Here is a 13,650-nt window from a genome sequence, read left to right on the forward strand (position 1 = left end):
GTTGGTGAACTATTGGTTTTCTGATAAATAATAGATTGGGCCAGATTAGTATTTTGAGAGACTGGTTTTGTTTCTTGTTGAGGACCAATGAAAAACGGACACAATGCCCCTTTTTGTTTTGAGGGGCGAACACGGGAGCCCGGTAACGTTTGAAAGGCACTGAAATAAAATGTGAATTTGTATGTAAATGTACAATATTTGCGGATATTATACGAGATTATTTTATATTTCAAAACGGAAATGATTCTCGCCCACATTTCAGATTGTCCAACAAACCTCTGGTTCTGATATCCGAACAAGTTCATTCATTTTCAGGAGTTGGTTGTAACCAATTACACGAATAGGGGTAACGACTGTTAGATTGAGCATGGAATAAAACAAAGTATCTGAGGATATGCGATTTAAACATGTTATTTTATTGTAGTATAGTTGGACACAATACGTTATGTGAAATGTGTGTGTCTAATAATAATAATACATACCAAGACTGAAAATGCAATTACCACCCCTTGTCTTTGAAATGGTAGTGTCCAAGGCTTGGATCCCGGAAGCAATTCCGGCTCTTTGGTGACGCTGCATTAGACAAGAAATGGCCCAACCTCGTAAGTATTTTAGGTTTTGTTTGCCCTAAATACCATATAAGTACACTTCATATTAATGGTTGTTATTATAATTTAGTCATAATCTAGCGGTGATTTTATATTACCGGAGTTTTCTTAGTCTATAAATGGCGCGTGCAGGTATGTAATGGATTTGGAGTGGCAGGACCATGCCAATGGAAGCGAACGTTAGTAAGCTAGCTAACACGGTTGTCGTAGCTAGCAAGCAAGATCTCGCTAGACGTGTATTTTACAGGTAGGTCATCATGAAGACCATTGGATTGAATACGAACTAGCGTTGTCTAGTGAGTTTGAAATCTCTCGCTCACGTTAGCTAGTTAAATTAGTTAGGTAAGTTAGATAACTAGCTGGTTCCTCTAGTTAAGGAATGGCATGTTCTGCATGGGTGTCTGTGTAATGGCTGCATGATTGAGTCTACGAACTACTTCACACGTTTAAAACGGTTGCAATATTTCCTGTAACCATCATGTATGTGCCCACAGGTTTGTTCAGCTTGGTCCTCCTCACCGTGGCTCTCGGAGCCCAGGCTCTGACCCCATCCCATCACCTTTCCCTGTCAGACGTTGCTAGACTTCAAGCTCTCCTGAGCCAACCCTTCACAGACCTGGCATCAGCATACTACTCGATTGTTGGTCTAAGCAAGCTTGGAGCCTCAGTTGTTGATGAAAATGTAAGAAAACGGGCTACTAAGTATTGAAGTAAAGGGGCTTGACTGGAGTACCCAAAACATGTAGCCTATGACATGTTTGCACTAATGTTAAGTTTGCACCTTTGCTATTCACGTCCACAATGTTTTCCACTACAGAAAAAATCCACGGGAGACACTAGTACAGTTTTTTACTTCACCAAATCCTTGTTTTTCCTTTTGCAGGATGCCTGTCATTTCTTGAAGGCCCAACTGGACCCCATGAGTGTCGACTCCCTCTTCTTTGCTGCTGAGGCCAGTCAGGCCATCTCAGACTGTGAGGTAGGTACTTGTATAGGGTGCTTGATTCTATATTACCAAAACATGTCATTTGCTCCTCCAGCAAGATGAACTGGCGAACAACATTTGTGTTTGTGCTTTTGGATGCTCTGCCAGTGAATTCTTCACTAATAGCTTGATTCTGTTGACTTCTTTATTCATCCTCTTTTAGATCCCGGTGTCCAATGAGACCCGTGACATCCTTCTGGCAGCAGTCAGCGAGGACTCCACAGTCACGCAGATCTTCAGAGCTGTTAGCGCCCTCAGTTCCCTAGGGCTTCCTCTGGCTTCACAGGAAGTCGTCAGTGCCCTGGTCGCCCGTATTGCTAAAGAGGACAACGTCTTGGCGTGAGTAATACCTGCTAGCCTGGCAGGTGGATCAGACTTGCTGCTGGATCATTTATTTGATATTTTGTGAGATCTGCCATGTTTAACTGGTAGAAATAAGCTTCTGAACTTAATTGTTACTTTGAATCGTTTCAAACAAACTGCTTTTGAACAGAAGATATTCCTAATGACATGGATCTAAAGCCATGACGTGTTTTGTCATTGTATTGTGACTGTTCTTTTCTTGTCTTTCTGTACAGGATCACCACGGCACTCCAGACTGCCACCCGTCTCTCCCAGCAGGCTGACTTTGGAGGAATCCTGGAGGAGATTGAGGTGAGTTTCACAAGTCCACCAGGTGGTGCTGTGCTGCAGGTTTAGTTGGGTAAATTACTTTACAAAGGTACTAATTACTCACATGCAAACTGGTTTCTTAAGCAGAGGTGTTGTATTTTAACCTTTCTCTCCCTCTTAAGGATCTTGCAGCACGATTGGATGACTTGGGTGGAGTGTACCTCCAGTTCGAGGAGGGACTTGAGGCAACTGCCCTGTTTGTGACAGCAGCCTACACACTCTCAGACCATGTGGACACAGAGCCTCCTCTGAAAGAGGTAAACTGCTCTCACAATTTATGTGGGTGGTAGATTGATGCAGGGGAGTTGAAGGAAAGCAGGCTGCGTGAGTAGGGCCATGGATTGTTCCTGAACATGTGTCATGTATTAGACCTCTGTATAATACTTGATAATAGAAATCTAGAATAACAACACCAACCTACCTATTTTAAAATAACTATGCATGTGGAACTAATGTGAACCGTTTTCCTCACAGGACCAGGTGATCCAGCTCGTGAACTCTGTGTTCAGTAAGAAGTCCTGGCAATCCCTGTCTGAGGCATTCAGCGTAGCCTGTGCTGCTGCCGCCCTCTCCAACAACCGCTTCCAGGTGCCAGTCATCGTCAGCGCCCAGGGGCCTGCCACCGTCTCCCACAACCAGCCAATCCTGCAGGTATACTCCACTATGACCGGTGTTTCTAAATCAGTGACTGACTACACTTCATTTTTTAATGTCCATTATTTGGTCGTCATCAATTTGAGACACTTTTGAAGGTTTTCGCATAGGCCCCGGCTGCATGTTTTTTAGTTTTTGCACTAGACAGCTTATTTCAAATAACCAACTCATCATCAAGCTTTGAATGTGCAGTGCTTGGGCAAAATAAAATGTGCACACGGGGTGGGGGCAGGACCGAATTTGGGAAACCTTGCTCTAGTCATCCACTGAGCAATGGTCTTCTCTCTCACATTATGCTTTTCTTTTCACTGACATCTTTCTGCCTCCTTGTCTTTACCACAGCTTCTGGTGACTGACGTCCTCTCCAATCCTCTTGCCTCAGCCAGTGTGGTAGTGGAATCTGCTCAAGCTGTGGTCTCTAAGAACGTCATACTCACCCAGGCACCTTTCTCCCTCAGGGAGTAAGTTTGATAGACAGAAGGATTAGAATTTGTCTGGGCACTAATGTTGCTAGTTGTGTTGATTTTTAATATGGATGATTTGTGTATGTCTGCGTTGTAGTGTATAATAATTCTTTCTACCTGTTTTACAGTGGCATTTTTGAACTGAACTTCATGACTAGCCAGCCAGCCAGTGGATATTACCAGTTCACTGTGGCTATCACCGGGGACACCCGATTGGTTGCCAGTCAGGTTGAGGTGAGCTGGCCATCTTTTCAAGATAAAATATATTGGGAATCATTTTGTACCCGCTTACATGCAAGATAAACAATCTTCTATATTATTTGTTAGTTTATGCCAGTTTACATTTTTCCAAAATGGGGGCATGGTTCACTCATCACCAAGTATAAAAGGTACAGTGCATTTGGAAAGTATTCAGACCCCTTGACTTTTTTGACATTTTGTTACATTACACCCTTATTCTAAAATCGATTTTAAAATAAATCCCATCAATCTACACACACTACCCCATAATGACAAAGCGGAAACAGCTTTTTAGAAATGTTGGCTAATTTATTACAAAGAAAAAAACGGATACCTTATTTACGTAAGTATTCAGACACTTTACCGTAAGACTTGAAATGGAGCTCGGGTGCATCCTGTTTCCATTGATCATCTTTGAGATGTTTCTACCACTTGATTGGAATCCACCTGTGGTAAATGCAATTGATTGGACTTGATTTGGAATGGCACACACCTGTCTATATAAGGTCTGACAGTTGACAGTGCATGTCAGAGCCAAAACCAAGCCAGGAGGTCGACGGAATTGTCAGTAGAGCTCCGAGACAGGATTGTGTCGAGGCACAGATCTGGGGAAGGGTACGAAAACATTTCTGCAGCATTGAAGGTCCCCAGAACACAGTGGCCTCCATTCTTAAATGGAAGAAGTTTGGAACCACCAAGACCCTTCCTAGAGCTGGCGGAGGTGACCAAGAATCTGATGGTCAGTCAGACAGCTTCAGAGTTCCTCTGTGGAGATGGGAGAACCTTCCAGAAAGACAACCATCTCTGCAGCATTCCACCAATTAGGCCTTTATGGATGAGTGGCTATACTGAAGCCACTCCTCAGTAAAGGGCACCTAAAGGACTCTCAGACCATGAGAAACAAGATTCTCTGGTCTGATGAAACCACGATTTAACTCTTTGGCCTGAATGCCAAGCGTCATGTCTGGAGGAAACCTGGCACCATCCCTACGGTGGAGCATGGTGGTGGCAGCATAATGCTTTTGGGATGGTTTTCAGCATCAGGGACTGGGAGACTAGTCAGGATTGAGGGAATGATGAACAGAGCAAAGTACATAAATCCTTGATGAAACCCTGTTCCAGAGCGATCAGGACCTCAGACTGGGGCGAAGGTTCCCCTTCCAACAGGACAACGACCCTAAGCACACAGCCAAGACAACGCTGGAGTGGCTTCGGGACAAGTCTCAATGTCATTGAGTGGCCCAGTCTGAGCCTGTGCTTCAACAAAATATTGAGTAAAGGGTCTGAGTACTTATGTAAATGTAATATTTCAGTGTTTTTATTTGTAAAAAAAATTGCCAACATGTCTAAACCTGTTTGCTTTGTCATTATGAGGTATTGTGTGTAGATTGGCGAGGGGGAATAAAACTATTTAATCCATTTTAGAATAAGGCTGTAACGGAACAAATTGGATAAAGTCAAGTGGTCTGAATACTTTCCAAATGCACTGTATATAGTTTTGGATTTGTAATTGTGAGAATTTACAGTTCTTGTAAGTTAAGTCAGTTTCTTTACGCTTTTGCCAAAAGGTTAGCAGTTCATTGTGCTCAAAATGGAGGATTCTTACTTAGTTGCCGCTTTCATTAGCTTGCAAACCTTTATGTTACTTAACCACGTGTCAAAGCAATTAACCTCTAGCATTTTCTTTTACTCTCTCTGACACTAATTCACCATAAATGTGACACTAATCACCCTGAAATTTGCATGTGAATTTCATCATATGAATTCCCTTGAATTTCTCATTTTCCTGCATCTCTCTCTCCTTCTCCCCACATGCCTTCAGCTAAAAGTGAAGGTGTCCACTGAGGTGGCCATCACTAACATGGACCTGTCTGTAGTGGATAAGGACCAGAGCATCGGCACCAAGACATCCAGGTTAGAGAGCCCAATCTCGTATATGAAGCCCTTTTAATACTGCCCTTGTCACACCCATAACCTAGACCCAGAGTTATTTCCTCCAGGTTATATGGTCAGGAAAAACTCATGGCCTTACGCATTAGCCACACAAAATGTATATATTTTTTTATTTCCAGGGTGGACTATCCCTTCAAGGCCAAGGGCTCTTTTACTGCAGACAGCCACCAGAACTTTGCCATGACTTTCCAGTTAGTGGATGTCAACACTGGAGTAGAGCTCACGCCCCATCAGGTATTTGGCTGTTCCTGTGGGTCTACATTTTTATGTTCATACTCTCATTCTGTCAACGTTGCATTGTGCTATTATATCTCTTGAGTATTGTTATTGTCTTTCTCTCCAGACCTTTGTGAGGTTGCACAATCATAAAACTGGCCAGGAGGTTGTGTTTGTGGCCGAGCCTGACAGTAAGAACCTTTACAAGTTTGAGCTGGACACAGCCGAGAGGAAGTCTGAGTTTGACTCCATGTCTGGAACATATGCCCTCCACCTCATTGTGGGAGATGCCACCTTGGAGAACCCCATTCTGTGGAACGTGGCTGACGTTGTCTTGAAGTTCCTTGATGAGGAGGCCCCAGCAGCCATCCAATCTAAGACCCTTTACATGCCTAAGCCAGATATCCAGGTAAACAACAAGTCTTGCATGTAAATCTAACACATTAGTTTGTTTCTCTAGTCTTCTGGTTGCTAGTCATAGCTTGAAATAAGCTATATAGCCAAGCTAACTCTGATGCAATATCCATGTTGTGCGTGGTCCCTGACAAATAAATAGATGAATAGCTGGGGTGTATTCACCAGGAACAAAACGGGGCGGGAACTACCTGAATTTGTCCAATTTAAAAACTTGATTTCCGTTTGCTACGGTTTTGGCTTAACGATTACGCCAATGTCCATGTTGTGCGTGGTCGTTGAAACAAATAGGTGGACTTGACCTGATGTTCTTGTCGTGTGTAGCACTTGTTCCGGGAGCCAGAGAAGAAGCCACCCACAGTGGTGTCCAACGCCTTCACAGCCCTGGTCCTCTCACCCTTCCTGCTGCTGCTTATTCTGGTGACACTCTTTACTTCAAGTTGTTGAATTGTTTGAAGGTCCAAAGGTTTCTTTTTAGAACATTTTCATATCTGCCTCCACTGTCTTTTCTGTTTAGCAAGGCCCTTTAGAATAAAACCTTGATACTTCCTGAATGAGCCTTGGAGTTTGGTTAACAACACTTGTTTTGATTTGAAATGACAATAGTGATGCTGTATGTAATTTCTGACACCGTTGCTTGATGACATTGTCCATACTACAAAAGGCTTGCATCAGTGCATTGTAAATGAATCCATTTCCAGACCTTTTGTTGTACTGCCGTGGTCCATGAACAATGTTCTCGCCCCCCTCTCTGTTCAGTGGTTCAAACTCGGGGCCAACATCTCAAACTTCAGCTTCTCCCCCAGCGCTGTCCTCTTCCATGTGGGCCACGCATGTGAGTACGGAGTTCTGAGTCATGGATTACAATGGAAACTACTGGCATTGTCACTCCACCGATATCTCTTTTTCCTAGTTTATCACCTTTACTCTGTTTATTGTGATGTTTCAGGCATGCTGGGACTGATGTACGTCTACTGGACTCACCTCAACATGTTCCAGACCCTCAAGTACCTGGCCATCATCGGCAGTCTCACCTTCCTGGCTGGAAACCGCATGTTGGCCCAGAAAGCAGTCAAGAGGTATGGCTTCTGTTAGCTTTCGCAACACAGACTGACTGTCAGATTTTCTGCCTAGAGAGCTCTTGACCACAGGGAGAAAGTTTGACCTCTTCATATGAGAAGGACTCTGGGGCTTTGGGACCTCTTGGTGCTTCTCTGAGATTGTGGCTGCCGGACGTTCACTCAGGGCCCTTGAGATCGTGTGTAAGGGTCTACTGTGACGCGCTGCCCCCTCAGTGTGTGTCCCCCAGGGGCCCCTCGCCCTGCCAGGCTAGCAGAAGTGGAGCCGCCGCTGTAGAGCGTATGTCTACTGCGAGCATGAGAGGGCCTGGCCAGATTGAACTGTGTGGGTGATTTTCCCCTCAAGCCTTGCACATGTAGAGCTCTCCAAAGGCCATAGAGACACAGCGGTAATAAGTGTCACTGGCTGAAGGCGTCAAGCTCTAATTGCCTAGTGTTACTGTGGAATTACTGCACCTTACTTCTGTCCTTTCTGACCCAGTCCTTTTAACCATATTCTAGTCTCATGCTCCTTTTGGTTGATGTAGAGTCAGCTGATTTAATTTCACAATTGATGAAACTTGACTAGCCTGACTTTCTTTCTTTAGCCACCGTCTCCTATAGTGCGCTCCTGTCTCCCTAACTCTCCTGTCTACTCCTTGCTACATCTCTCTTTCAGGATTGCCGCCGAGCAAAGTAGTAGGTTGGCAAAGTATAGGAGCCTGCGGTAAAGGCCTGTTTTCTAATAACAAAGGGCCAGTCTTCCAGGCTGAAGTAAGGGCATCTCTATGGACTGCATCCCAGTGCATCCCCATTGCCCTGTATAATGCATGGCTGTGTGGCGCAGTGCTCACTCACCAGCGTCTTGCTCATCCCACCATAAAATCATCTTTGCTCACCTTTTCCATCCTGTCCATGTCACCAGTTATTAATCTTAATATTGCCTGCAATTGTACATGGTTATTCTAAAGATGCAATGTGTGTGGCGCTTCCTCATTGGCTAAGCTCTGCATTATCCTATCATCCTCATTGTTCTGCAGTTCATATTCTGTTGCGGAGAAATCCTGTACACTTCATCTTTATGCTGGAAAGAAATGCATGAAGTTTTTTACATCGGATGTGATTTTAATGTATCCAGGACTTCTCATGCGGGCTTTACATTTTAAGATCTCATTTCAGTTTAATTTAGTGCCCAATAGAAATTAATTGTAAATGTATTGTCACTTTTATTGTAAAAATGTTTCTAAACACTTCTACATTAATGTGGATGCTACCATGATAAAGGATAATGATGAGTGAGAAAGATGCGCGCACATATCATACTGTAATTTCTAAATGGTTGACCTGATTTTTATGGATGACAATACCATCAAATGAAAGCTGACAGTCTGTACTTTAACCTCCATAGTCATTGTATAATTTCAAATCCAAAGTGCTGGTGTACAGAGCCAAAACATGTCTCTGTCCCAATACTTTTGGAGCTCACTGTAGATTTAATTTTTTTAAAGGTCTTTGTCTGATAATTAACATGTACAACAAACATACTAATGTATCTATTTTCTTCTCTGGCAGAATTGCAAGTAAATGATGACCGAAGATTGGAGACTTAAGATGCTTAGTTCTTGGTTTTCAAGGAGTCATTTAAGGACACATCAACCATCAGACTGTCATCAAAGGCATGTTATTCCATGAATCCAATAGAAAATTTGAAATGCAGTTTGACTTCATTTGAAAGTAAATGTTAACTCTACCGAGACCTTTGATTTTATCGGACAGATGCTTACTGACACAGATGCTCCTACTGAGGTCTGTAACACTAATCATCCTTGCACTTCATTTTTGTTTGACTGTTTTACAAATGCCCTTTTTAAAATATTTGTTTTTATAATGGGCTTGGGGATATAATTTTGTGGTTTCATAATGAAATGTGGATGGATTTTTTTTTTTTTTACATTCATGTTTCTCAGTGCCCATCTTACCACTGCTTTGTAAAAAGTTGCATCAAGAAGGTAGCCATCAATTTTACAAGGTCTTTTGATAGAAGTTGATTGAGGTGGCTTCACTGACATGTTCATCGTAAGTCTGTAATTATTTGCTTGTCTCCTCACTGAATTACATGTGGAGGGTGTGAGCTATTCACTCATTACAATAAAGACCCCCCCCCCCCAGAATAAAATGGGCAGTCCTAGAAAATCTGATGTTTTTGTAATTAAAGAAATGGGGATTAATTTCAGTGTACTGCTGTTTCTTATTGGTGCAATACACACTAATTCTATCATACTCAAGTCCTTGAAATAATAGTGCCTATAAAATGTATTTGTTTCAGTTGGAAGAAGGAAGTCAAATTAACGCACTAGACTCATATCAAATCTCTTTGCTTTATTGTGAAAACTGTGGTTACATATCCTTTAGTACAATTGTTTTCCAGAGTGTATGAACTGAGTGACATTGATTTTCTTGACTCAAAGCTTTGATAAGAAAATAGCTTTTAATTTATTATTTTGACATTTTCAGGTCATTAGGGTTGGAGATAAACACTTCTTGTCTTCACTTTGTCCTCGCTTACATTCACTACATAGAAGTCTGGAAGAGAACATTTTAAGTAGGAATGTCAGTTCAATCACAACTATGCATTTCCACGAGACACACTTCACATATTACAATTTGGCAACATATGTGTATGCCCTGAAGGCTTACAGTCTGCAGTGAGATCATGATTTCCAAACCATGTACTGGGTGGGAACTGTACCTTGGCTTCTTGAAATTGTTTTGCTGTCCCCTGTAACTCTGTTTTCTCTGAACTGATGTCAGGTCCTGTTTGTAGGTGCCCTCGTAAATGTCTGACTGACATTTCACATTATAGCTCCGGCCTTCTACTCTGGGTTTGAAAAAAGAAAGAGTAGAATAAGTACAGTATAAACATTTTTAGTGCTTCTATACTTAATTATAAACTGGGTGGTTTGAGTGCTGATTGGCTGACAGCTGTTGTATATCAGACATACCACAGGTATGACAACATTTATTTTTACTGTTCTTATTACGTTGGTAACCAGTTTATAATCGCAATAAGGCACCTTGGGGTTTGTGATGTATGGCCAATATACTGCAGCTCAGGACTGTTCAGGCACTCCGCGTTGTGTCGTGATAAGAACAGCCATTAGCAGCGGTATATTGGCTTTATACCACACCTCTGGCCTTATTGCTTAACTATAGTATATCCTTACTGACAGATTGCATAAACAGCCGCTACTCACTGTAGCCGTTTTCCCATAATGCTCTGTAGGAACTTCCTGGCTGAGATTTGACCTAGAACCTTCCTGTAGCTGTTGGTAAAGATAGCATCAGCATGTCTTCCTGATCTGAGATGAAAGATGGGAGGGAGCACATGACCATTTCATGGATAGATGTATAGAATTTGAAAGTTCAGTCATTGCCTTGATTCCTTTTTGTTGTATAACAACAAAAGCTATTTCAGATTTGGGGGTGGCACTGACCGCAGTTCGGCTTTTTTCGTCAAGGGGGTGCTGTTTTCTTCCAGCAGTTGCATGGGATGCTCTATAGAGGAGGTCAACACGATGGACGTGTCCCTCTGACCAAACCTGGGGGAAAAACACGTCACATAAATATGGTATGACGTGTCCACCCAGTGTGCAAAACTGTTTGAATCAAAGTTGTTTCCACATTTCAACCCTAAAAATCTAATGTGATGAAGTTGAATCAACTGATTGAATTTGCAAAAAGTTATCAAGGTAAGGGCATTAGGTCTTTTTTTCTTTTACCCAACTTTTAACCTAAATCCAGTGACACGATTACATTTTTGTTGATTTCACGTTGAATTCACATTAGTTGACAGCTCATCCAAATGTAAATCAAAACTAGACGTTGAACTGACGTCTGTGCCCAGTGGGCAGTCAGACACTTTTTGTGAGATTTCACTTAGATTAAGTTCGGAATAACAATTTCAAGAGTATAACATCGAAAGACCTGCATCAATATACCGAGAGCGTTGCCGTTTCTAAAAGGACATATTTGGGTGTTTATATGGGTGTTATGGAGGCTTTTTTCATGTTTTATCTCGGCAACTGCAGGACAAGCATGAGGAAGTGTATCACTGGTGCGGTAACTTTCGCAAAACCAAGTGAAATCGCAACAACAAAAATGTCAGGGCAGCTCTTATCTTTATAGGGAGTTATAAAGATAACATTCAAAATGATCGTAAACAACAACCATATTTCAAATGCCATTATCTCAATTGTAGTTAGGTCAAGTGACCATTTTCAGTAGATGTTTTTTTCTGCATATGCATAACAATGGTCTCATACTTTGCCCCTGAATGCTGTGATTAATGTGCTGTGCAAATGTTACACATTTTAGTGACTAATCCAGACATCTTGACCCTTGTTAGCATAATAAAAAGACAGGGCACACACTATGACAGGCACAGACCCCTGATAGATTTAGAGCATGGTGTTCAGAGACAGACTGCTGGCTGCAATTATTCTCTGTTTCTTTCTGCTCTCTCTTGGCAGTCCAGTCTTTGTCTGTTACTAACCACACCTCATGTTCATTCCATTGTTACATCGTCCATCAGTGGGATGAAGCATTACATCATTTTTTTCAGCAGCACAGGGTGAAAATTGAATTCTTGAAAAGGGAGCTAGCAGAGAGTATTTGTGTATACCTGGCCCCTGGTCAAGGAGACTGGGGGCAGAGTAGGGGGGATAACTGCAGTTCAGGTGTGGATCATTCCACTCAACAAGCTCTGCGTCATTTGCCTGTTTAACAAGAGGGTTAGTAACATATTTTACTGAGGAGGTTCAGTTGCTGTTCCCCAGAGATTGGTATTAGAACACTTACACATTGGAGTGTTGTAAATGTCACTCAAAAGGTAATGCACACCACTACTGACATAGCTACTAGGGGTTCATGAAAAGCTAATTGATTCAAAATGTAATTTAATCATATGACAAGTGGCAAAACTATTTTGGATGCTCTAGCAGTAATCTACTAGAATCATAAATAACTCTTTCGAATTCAAGTTCATTATGGTTAGTGAGCTTTAACAGTTGCAATCATATTAATATTTAATTATTTAAACTCAAGTAGTATCAGCATGCTTTTTTTAGATAGCAAACTTAAAATGTATTATCAGAAACATTTTCTAAATAATAATTATATTGGACAATTCGTCATACAACCCATGTTAGATACAATGTTTGTCAAATTAGCATGTTGGTTTATAATTGACACATTTTAATGCTATTAAAATGACTTTAAATGTTTAAACAAAATTGTTATCATGCAGATTGATTGGATTCTTACCTAATAGATGGGTAGAGTGGGGCAACTGATACAGACATCACCAGACAGCAGAAAACGAGCAGTACAGCTCTATCCATCATCATGACTAGTTCTGGAAAACAATGGCCAGCAAGAAGAAATGGCAGTGTTAAAATTACATTAGAAAAAACACTGAAGCCAGTTTTCCTCACTTGGCCCCTGATCTGATATCACTGCAGTAGACATTGAGTTCTCTAGGAGAGGTAGACTTGAAGCCTTGCTATATTGTTCTGATGGTTACTTAGATTTTTCAGTGTAGCAATATGTAACTACATTTAAGTAAATATTTGCTATAATGTGAAATGTCTTTATCCACTAAATGGGTAACTTTACTCAGGTAATATATTTTTTGTTTGATGTTCCAACCAATAAATAATTAAAGCACAAACGTGTAGTGATTTGCATTTGATAACTAAACATCCACGTATGATTGATGTTAACAATAGAAATGTTATATTAAAAAAAAAGAAAAAAAAGTGATTGACATATAGTTAAAAAGGTTACAATATCAATGTATGTAATCATATCATCAAATTGTCTTCTTGACACACAAACACTATCAAATCTGAAACATAAAGTTAGTTACCTTAAAGTTACCTGGATTAAGTGTGCGTTAATTCTATTGGGTCCTTCTCCTGCAGTCCTTGATGTCAGTTCAGGTCATCATCTCAGAAGAAATGCTGGAACAGCTTTTTGTGGACATCACTCTCTGAATAAACCTTTTAAACCAACCCATCAAAGACACCAGTGACATCACCTCTGATGTTAAATTCGCTCTCTCCTCTCTGTATGTCCCACTCCCCCCCTCTATCGCTCTCTTTATCTCTCTCTCTTCCTTTCACCGTACTGGTTGAGGTATGTTTTAGATTTCTCTCCCTTCTCTTTCATTGGTCATCTATCTATATGTTTTATTTGTTTAAATACATCTGGAATATAATGTATATTTATGGAACCGTTTTTCTGTAGTTCTGTACAGAATACTTCAAGGTGCACAACGATGGCACTGTCACAGTGGAACCTTTTGTAAAATAGTTGGTTCAAGACGG

General features: G+C 41.3%; 2 protein-coding genes across 5 annotated transcripts; one reads left to right on the forward strand and one right to left on the reverse strand.

Annotated features, from left to right (window-relative positions):
* Window positions 1–496: 496 nt before the first annotated feature.
* rpn2 (ribophorin II) lies at window positions 497–9,492 on the forward strand. 3 transcript variants are annotated; one of them, XM_071335033.1, is made up of 17 exons: window positions 497–602; window positions 1,103–1,290; window positions 1,492–1,587; window positions 1,757–1,932; window positions 2,172–2,247; window positions 2,388–2,522; window positions 2,740–2,916; window positions 3,262–3,380; window positions 3,512–3,617; window positions 5,446–5,537; window positions 5,696–5,810; window positions 5,920–6,201; window positions 6,531–6,626; window positions 6,966–7,041; window positions 7,156–7,285; window positions 7,944–8,038; window positions 8,837–9,492. In XM_071335033.1, exons 1-16 carry the CDS (start codon window positions 590–592, stop codon window positions 7,993–7,995), a joined length of 1,929 nt encoding a protein of 642 aa, XP_071191134.1. In that variant the 5' UTR covers window positions 497–589; the 3' UTR covers window positions 7,996–8,038; window positions 8,837–9,492. The 3 variants fall into 3 exon arrangements, with proteins under 3 accessions (XP_071191134.1, XP_071191135.1, XP_071191136.1); XM_071335034.1 differs by lacking the exon at window positions 7,944–8,038 and having other exon boundaries at window positions 498–602; XM_071335035.1 differs by lacking the exons at window positions 497–602; window positions 7,944–8,038 and adding an exon at window positions 758–855.
* Window positions 9,493–9,632: 140 nt separating this feature from the next.
* ghrh (growth hormone releasing hormone) lies at window positions 9,633–13,327 on the reverse strand. 2 transcript variants are annotated; one of them, XM_071335039.1, is made up of 6 exons: window positions 13,202–13,327; window positions 12,587–12,677; window positions 10,759–10,863; window positions 10,519–10,623; window positions 10,014–10,142; window positions 9,633–9,847 (listed from the first exon to the last, which is right to left on the reverse strand). In XM_071335039.1, the coding sequence occupies exons 2-6, from the start codon at window positions 12,667–12,669 to the stop codon at window positions 9,775–9,777; spliced, it is 495 nt and encodes a 164-aa protein (XP_071191140.1). In that variant the 5' UTR covers window positions 12,670–12,677; window positions 13,202–13,327; the 3' UTR covers window positions 9,633–9,774. The 2 variants fall into 2 exon arrangements, with proteins under 2 accessions (XP_071191140.1, XP_071191139.1); XM_071335038.1 differs by having other exon boundaries at window positions 13,191–13,285.
* Between the last annotated feature and the right edge of the window lie 323 nt (window positions 13,328–13,650).

The sequence above is a fragment of the Salvelinus alpinus genome, chromosome 12 (assembly GCF_045679555.1).
Source record: "Salvelinus alpinus chromosome 12, SLU_Salpinus.1, whole genome shotgun sequence".
Taxonomy (NCBI): domain Eukaryota; kingdom Metazoa; phylum Chordata; class Actinopteri; order Salmoniformes; family Salmonidae; genus Salvelinus; species Salvelinus alpinus.